General features: G+C 56.2%; 1 protein-coding gene across 1 annotated transcript; it reads left to right on the top strand.

The window, feature by feature from the left end:
• The first annotated feature begins 4,927 nt into the window (after positions 1-4,927).
• On the top strand, positions 4,928-6,627 carry LOC126230308 (keratin, type I cytoskeletal 9-like). Its single transcript, XM_049942385.1, has 2 exons — positions 4,928-4,934; positions 6,107-6,627. The coding sequence occupies exons 1-2, from the start codon at positions 4,928-4,930 to the stop codon at positions 6,625-6,627; spliced, it is 528 nt and encodes a 175-aa protein (XP_049798342.1).
• Positions 6,628-8,181: the final 1,554 nt, after the last annotated feature.

The raw sequence follows: 8,181 nt of genomic DNA, 5'->3' as shown, positions 1-8,181 counted from the left end.
GACTTCCGCGGCGTGAGGTACTAGCATGGGGATGTAGCGTTGTTTCCTGAATTCAGAAGATGGCCAGGGAGTAGGATCATAAGAGGGTCGACCGTTCATCCCGACTGGAGCGAATTCCGCTGATATTTTGATGGATAATTGACACAGGGTGGAGCAAGGAAGGAAAAATCTTACTATGGTTGCTATTAACTCAGCGACCGCTGAAAACCGGTGGCCTATGGCGTGGAATGGCATTTAGCCAGAGGCAGAAGATCCTGATCCATATGTTGTTCAGGGGCAGTGCCTGCCGCCAGTAATTGTCTGCTTGATCGGCCACCAGTGGTGCGTCTCTGAGACAATAAAGACAGCCGAGGGCAGCTACAAGTGGGTGGCGCTGCAGAAGAGACACATGCTGTGGTGGAGGAGGAGAGTAACTATTTTCTTATGAGCCTTCTTGGAAGCAGGACGTTGAGATGGAGGAGTTTATGGTTGTGAGGTCTGGGTACGAAGAAAATCTTCAGGAGTAGACTATTTTTTGGAAATCCGTGGGTTCGATTTTGGGGCTCGTGATTTATCAGGAGCCAATGAAGGTTGGGCCTTATGGTGAGCAGGTGATAGTGGGGACGTTGAACAGGTGATCTTTGGGCTGGCCGATCTGACGACAGTGGCGCTAAAGGTGTTATCGGAAGTCTCCATGGTTACCTGCTTAGTAGGTCAAGAAGAGGCGAGGAAAGTGCTATATTTACCCGCTAGGAGCACTGTGGGATTTCTAATGGCGAGTAACTTAGCAGGAGCAAAAGGTAGACACTTTTTCCTTCACTCTGATTTGCTGGATAATTCTGTCGTCTTTAAAAACAGGCTGTCTCTGGACGAAGCAGCGTTGTCGCCCATACAGTTAATGCAATGAGGGGATGGGGGTGGACAATCACCCTCAAGCACAGCCCTGCCACACGTAAAGCATTTGGCGGTATTACGAAGGACGGACTGGTATAATTAAACCTTTGTCACTGATAGCAACACGTAGGGTTGGGGATGTAAGGGCGAACTGAAATTCTCATAATCTGCTTTACTGTTCGATGGAAGTTGAACGCTGTCAAATGTGAAGAAGAAAGTGCAGGTCAGTACCAATTCCTTTTCAGCCCTTTTCATTACTTCATGTACGCCCGTTACTCCCTGATGAGACAAGTCATTTTCATTGACCCAATTTAATGATCTGTCTAGTGATTTTGTATATACCAACGCACGTGATGAGTTTGAAAGTACAGTGCGCTTCCACCCCGACAGGGAAGTTTTGTATAAGTGTAGTTCGAAGCAATTTTTGTGCTCTGAGAGCACTGTGTTACTAACAGGAGGGTGCCATTTCGTAGCCGGGACAAAACGCTACAGGATCTGCGATTGCGTCGACGCCTTTCTGATTAATGAAAGGGTTTACTGTGGGGAAGTCTTTGCCGTCAGATCGAGGAACAACCAGGAACTTTCGCACTGATGGAAGAATCCTCTTGTGAGCTCAAGTTGCAGCAGAACATTTTTTAAAATAGAGGTGGAGCCCCTCCACACCCACACAGGCATGATGGCCAACTAAAAAGGTCTACTACCATCTCTGCATAAAGGTTAGATTTCACTAGAGTGAGGTGTCGCAGGATGTGGGTACTGCGATGTTTGCGTACGTCTGGTCAAGGTTAACCATTAATACGCGCTCATCTGGAGATAGGTTGGGTCGAAGTCGAACGAAGGGTAGCGGTCTAAAGGGCAAAGGGAAAAAAAAGTGCCAAGGCAAGAGCCAAGGGAAAAAACCTCTGCGATAGATGGGTCGGATAGTAAGAGCAGGAGCAGATGGCTTGTTGTCTGAGATAGGTCGTGCAAGGATAGGCTTTGTTAGTAGTGGGTATCATGCATGTAGCTACGTTTGACAGTGCGATGGTGTTGCTCGGTAGCTGCCGCTGGGTGCCGGTGTAGAGCTATCGTTCAGCGTCAGGAAACTGCAACCATTAGGTTCATTACCGTTTTTGTGTCCGATAGGTCGTATCTGAGATGCACAGCGTAGGGTGATGTTGGCGGATTGTTTGTCCGTCAGTGGGTGAGCTCGTCGGTGTCCCTGCTGTCGCCTGTTGGTCGGCTGTAATAGCAGCTGGTAATTGCCCCTCAGTGTCTCTGATATGCAGGGGCTAGCCGACGGTTGTTGCTTATTAGTGTATGTTAGTTTACCATAGGTGGCTATGCCCTAGCTAGTAGTGTCTTTGGCCGCTTGTGCTTCCACCTATGGTTGTGATCGCAGTTTACCAGAGCAAGGATTGTTCGAATGTCTCTAGTTCCTGTATAGTCGTGTGGCGTGTTTTTTGAATACTTCCTTGAGGGTTTCAAGGCAGTATTCTTGGTGAAGATCCACGGTGCGTGTGTAGCGTGGAGCGTTCCTAATGATTCGTAGCACTTTGTTCTGTATGATCTGCAGGTGGCGCAGTCGTGTAGGAGCTGCATAGCCCCAGATGTGTTTATGTTAGTGCAGTAGTTTCGGTCTGCGTGTAAACAGAACTGCTTCGCACTTGTCGACGTTCGCTTTAATACGCCATCGCTCCAACCAAGGCTCGCTTGTTCTGAGTGCATTCTGTATTCGTGAATCAATGTCCGACGGTTTCCAATCTTGCGCATGGATGGCGGTGTCGTCCGCGTAGATGGCTAACGTCGTGTTTTGTGTAGCTGGTAAGTCGGTCATGTACAGGTTGAACAAGATGGCCCTAGGATGCTTCCTTGGGGTACTCCAGCATGGATACCATGTTGTGTTGATTGTTTATCCTGCACGTTAGTGTTGAAAAACCTGTTCGTGAGCTATGAGTGTATGTATCAGGGAAACCAGCTTCTCTTAATTTGGGTATGAGGCAGTTGTGCCAGAGACGGTCGAAAGCATTTCCGATGTCCAGGAACATGGCCCCTGTGGCTCTGTTCATGTTGTAACCGTGTGTTATATGTTCGACTACGCGGAGGAGTTTGTGTTGTAGAGTGGTGATTCCTAATGCCGAATTGCTCCGGTCATAGGGGTCATTGGCGATGCAGTGTCTAGTGATAGGTTTTAATATTACCTTCTCAACGATCTTGCTGAGCGAACACAGAAGACTGATGGGCCGGTAATTTTGTGGGAGGGAGTGGTCTTTCCCTGGCTTCCTGATAATCAGGACCTTGGCCGCCTTCCAGATGTCAAGGCAGTGTTGGTGTTTAAGGATGGCATTCGTTAAGTCTTCAAGGGATTCTACGGCTTTATCTGTGAATTCCTGGAGGAGACGGTTTTGAATGCCATCAGACCCAGAGGCTTTCCTAGCGTTGATGTGCTTGATAGACCATGTGATTTCGTGTGTGCTAGTGCATCTAATTTTGTTGCACGAGGGCTGGGCTACAAGTCGTGTAACCTCCTGGGCCGTTTCAAGTGTGAATATTGGATCTGAGGGAGCCAGATTCGGCATGAAAGACGCTGCAAGTGTTGTGGCCATAAGCTCTGCCTTCTCCAACACGGAGTAAGCTGGGCCGTGTGGTCCTTTTAGCATGGGAATGTAATGTTTCTCCCTGGTTAAGTGCCTCGCTAACTTCCACACGCCAGGACGTGTGGTACTAGCCCAGCGAGTTTCTGTACCCATTGTTCGTTTTGAATGTTTGTATTTTATCTCGTATTATGCCCCTCGAGTCTGTTGACGTGCTGTTTATAGAACGAGCGCCTGGTACGCTGCCAGTATCTCCTGAGGCGTTTCCTCATTGAGTTAAGGCCCAGTATCTCCTGGGGCAGGGACGTCGAGTGTTGTTTTGGTATTGTATATGGAATGGCGTCACTCATTGCGTCTTGGACGGCAGTTGTGAGATCCTCCACAGCCTCACCGATTGCTCCGTGCTGTTAATTTCGGGGGAGTCAGGAATACGACTGTCAAGCGTTTCCTTGAACAGTGTCCAATTCGCGCGCTTTTAGTTCAGTATCCTGCGTGGTTCAGTGTCCTGCAGTGTTTCTTCCGTGTGCAGTATTACAGGCATGTGGTCCGAGTCCAGATCGTTTCCAACCGTAAGGTTGAGTGTGCATGTGATGTCCTTTATGAGGGCTATGTCGAACACGTCTGGCCTGTGGGGGCACGAACGTGGGTACGTCCGGCCCAAGTATAATGTTGTTTCGGCCTAGTGTGTGTTCGTATAATTTCTTGCACTTGGAGATTCGTATTCGTGAGTTCCAATCGGGGGGTTTTCCGTTTAGGTCTCCAGCAGCGATTACCCATGGTGTTGAGTACTGTGCTGATATCACATGTTTTCAGGAGGATTGTACAGCGATACCAGAGCGGTGTTGGCTCCGTTGAACTTGACCCTGACTGCCGTGGCCTCTAGTCTCTCAAGCGCAGGGAGCTCGATGTACGTGTGTTCTATGTCTCTCTGTATGATGATTGCTGCGCCGCCTCCCCTCCTGCCATCCGTTCGGTCGGTACGATAAACGCAGTACCCTGGGATGGTTAGCTGTTTGCGAGGCGTAAGCAGTGTTTCGTTCGCAAGAGCGATTCGGATACCTTTCGCTCCATGAAAGCGGCCATTTCGGCTTTTTTGTTTGCGATTCCGTTGGCATTCCAAAACGGGATCTGTGAGTTTGTGTTAGCGTCTGCGTTTCGGGGCTGTTGTGGTGTATTATCCATGTAGTAGTGTAAAAAGTGGCGTGACAGTGGCTTGGTAGCTAGTGCAGTTGAGTGTGCTCGACCTGAACTGCGTGAAGAGTTGTGTGACACACCCCATACTCTTCCCAATTACTTAGGTAGTCGTGAGTCCGGGGAATAATGTCTCCATTATTCTCTGGGATGTACAAGTATTGTTGGGGGTGTCGGCCGATGTGTTGTCGGACATGTTAGCGGCGCTGGTGCCTGTGTTTGGCGTCTGGTGAGGGCTGGCTTGTGTGTCAGCTGTTCATGTAACGGTTGTGGACGCCTGTGTATTCACTATGGCAAGTAAGTGTGTGTGTGTGTGTGTGTGTGTGTGTGTGTGTGTGTGTGTGTTGTCGAGTTGGTGTCCGGATTGTGTTGGTGATGACTGGAATCCTGTTGCCTGTGTACTTTTTGTGGTGTGGTCGTATTCCTCCTGTTTCGATTGTTTCTCCTCCTCCTCCTCCTCCTCCTCCTCCTCCTCCTCTGACGATATGGTCGTCCCTGTATTGGTGCGTCTTCTGTAGCCTTTGGTGGGCTGCAGTCTGCGATCTCAGCGGGTAGGGCGGTGATGTTACGAGGTGGCGGGGGGGGGGGGGCAGGGCGCGACTGGCGAGGGAGGGGGCTGGGCGTCTGACGAGGGGGGGGGGCGGTGCTGGGCGTCTGACGAGGGGGGGGGCGGGGCTGGGCGTCTGACGAGGGGGGGGGGCGGGGCGGGGCGTCTGACGAGGGGGGGGCGGGGCGGGGCGTCTGACGAGGGGGGGGCGGGGCGGGGCGCCTGACGCGGGGGGGGGGGCGGGGCGGGGCGCCTGACGAGGGGGGGGGCGGGGCGGGGCGCCTGACGTGGGGGGGGGGGGCTGGGCGCCTGACGAGGGGGGGGCGGGGCGCGTGACGAGGGGGGGCGGGGCGGGGCGCCTGACGAGGGGGGGGGGGGCGGGGCGCCTCACGAGGGGGGGGGGCGGGGCGCCTCACGAGGGGGGGGGGCGAGGCGCCTCACGAGGGGGGGGGGTCGGGGCGCCTCACGAGGGGGGGGGTCGGGGCGCCTCACGAGGGGGGGTGGGCGGGGCGCCTCACGAGGGGGGGGGGGCGGGGCCCCTCACGAGGGGGGGGGGCGGGGCGCCTCACGAGGGGGGGGGGCGGGGCGCCTGACGAGGGGGCGGGCGGGGCGCCTGACGAGGGGGCGGGCGGGGCGCCTGACGGGGGGGGGCGGGGCGCCTGACGGGGGGGGGCGGGGCGCCTGACGGGGGGGGCGGGGCGCCTGACGGGGGGGGCGGGGCGCCTGACGGGGGGGCGGGGCGCCTGACGGGGGGGCGGGGCGCCTGACGAGGGGGGCGGGGCGCCTGACGAGGGGGGCGGGGCGCCTGACGAGGGGGGGGCGGGGCGCCTGACGAGGGGGGGCGGGGCGCCTGACGAGGGGGGGCGGGGCGCCTGACGAGGGGGGCGGGGCGCCTGACGAGGGGGGCGGGGCGTCTGACGAGGGGGCGGGGCGTCTGACGAGGGGGGCGGGGCGTCTGACGAGGGGGGCGGGGCGTCTGACGAGGGGGGCGGGGCGTCTGACGAGGGGGGCGGGGCGTCTGACGAGGGGGGCGGGGCGTCTGACGAGGGGGGCGGGGCGTCTGACGAGGGGGGCGGGGCGTCTGACGAGGGGGGCGGGGCGTCTGACGAGGGGGGCGGGGCGTCTGACGAGGGGGGCGGGGCGTCTGACGAGGGGGGCGGGGCGTCTGACGAGGGGGGCGGGGCGTCTGACGAGGGGGGCGGGGCGTCTGACGAGGGGGGCGGGGCGTCTGACGAGGGGGGCGGGGCGTCTGACGAGGGGGGCGGGGCGTCTGACGAGGGGGGCGGGGCGTCTGACGAGGGGGTCGGGGCGTCTGACGAGGGGGTCGGGGCGTCTGACGAGGGGGTCGGGGCGTCTGACGAGGGGGGCGGGGCGTCTGACGAGGGGGGCGGGGCGTCTGACGAGGGGGGCGGGGCGTCTGACGAGGGGGGGCGGGGCGTCTGACGAGGGGGGCGGGGCGTCTGACGAGGGGGGGCGGGGCGTCTGACGAGGGGGGCGGGGCGTCTGACGAGGGGGGCGGGGCGTCTGACGAGGGGGGCAGGGCGTCTGACGAGGGGGGCGGGGCGTCTGACGAGGGGGGCGGGGCGACGTATGGATGCTGACTGATGAGGGGGTTATGGGGGGTATGTGTGCTAACAAGGGGGCTGTCGGCTAACTAGGGGGGATGGGTGTGAAGAGTGTTCTGATTGCTATTTGTGTGGCAGAATAGTACTGCTCAAGTTGAGCAGACATGAGATGTGGTCAAAGTCTGGTGATTACCGCCATCAGCTGTGTGAGCAGTCATATGCAGGGGGAATAGTGTTGGCTTTGTGGCTGTCGGCCTGTTGCTGGATTGTAGTGCGAATGTCCGCTGGTGTGGGTGTTGGCTGGGGCTTGTGTTGCTGCTGCATGGTGCAGTCTGTGGTGCCTGTGTTAGAGCTGTGGTCAGGGGGGAGGGGGGAGTGATGTGGGAGCTGGTGTCACTATGTTGCTGACTTGTTTGCCTACATCTCTTTGTTCTGTTGGTGCCAAGTGTCTTCTTGGGGTGCACATGTTACCATTCCTGTTCCTTCGTGGTCGCCTACGCTTTCTCTGCATTGTGGGTTCTGGGGCTCCTTGTTAGGGTGCATCTTCCTGTACGGTGTGTGGGGTTTCACAGTCAATGGTTTCAGGAAGTGTGGTGATGTTTGGGAGAGCTGGTGTTTGCACCAGTGCGGTTTTAGTGTTTTGTTTTGGTTGAGGTGGCTGTGTTTGTGTCACAGCGGTTGTGTCAAGTGCGTGTGATGTGTGCACACGTTCCCTGGCCCTCTCCGCACGTGGGCATGTTCATGTGTTAGATGCGTGCCTGCCAGTGCATTTGCGGTAATGGCTTTCCAGTCCACAGTGAAGGGTTGGTTGGTTTGAGGGATTAAAGGGACCAGACTGCGACGGTCATCGGTCCCTTTTTCCAAAAAAAGAAAACCCGCCCAAAGAGAATAAAAACGAACAGGGAAGACGTCAGACGACACGGGACAAGAAAGACTCCGACAGAGATCAGACAAAACGAAATAAAATCACACAGAGTGTGACGGTGGTAGGCCGACCACAGGAACAAAAAAAAGAAAAAGCCAACCACCGAGAACAAATTAAAAACGCAGTTGAAAACCGTAGGCGAAGGCCAGAATCAACACAAGACAATAAAATAAAACACTCATATTAAATGATAAAAACACCCTGCCCGAATAAAACGTAAAACTAAGTCAGCCATAGCCGAGTCATCTGTTAAAAGGGCAGGGAGCGTGTCAGGCAGTGCGAACGACTACCTGAGCACAGCTAAAAGTGGACAGTCCAATAAAATGTGGACCGCTATCAAAAAGGAGCCGCAGCGACAAAGGTGGGTCCTCACGTCGCAATAGGTGGCCGTGTGTCATCCATGTGTGCCCAATGTGCAGCCGGCAGAGGACAACAGACTCCTTGCGAGAGACCCGCAAGGAGGAGCGCCACACACCGGTAGCCCCCTTGATGGCCCGAAGTTTGTTG

The sequence above is a fragment of the Schistocerca nitens genome, unplaced genomic scaffold, assembly GCF_023898315.1.
Source record: "Schistocerca nitens isolate TAMUIC-IGC-003100 unplaced genomic scaffold, iqSchNite1.1 HiC_scaffold_378, whole genome shotgun sequence".
Taxonomy (NCBI): domain Eukaryota; kingdom Metazoa; phylum Arthropoda; class Insecta; order Orthoptera; family Acrididae; genus Schistocerca; species Schistocerca nitens.
The sequence above is the reverse complement of the archived record's forward strand: the minus strand, read 5'-3'. Positions and strand labels throughout refer to the sequence as shown.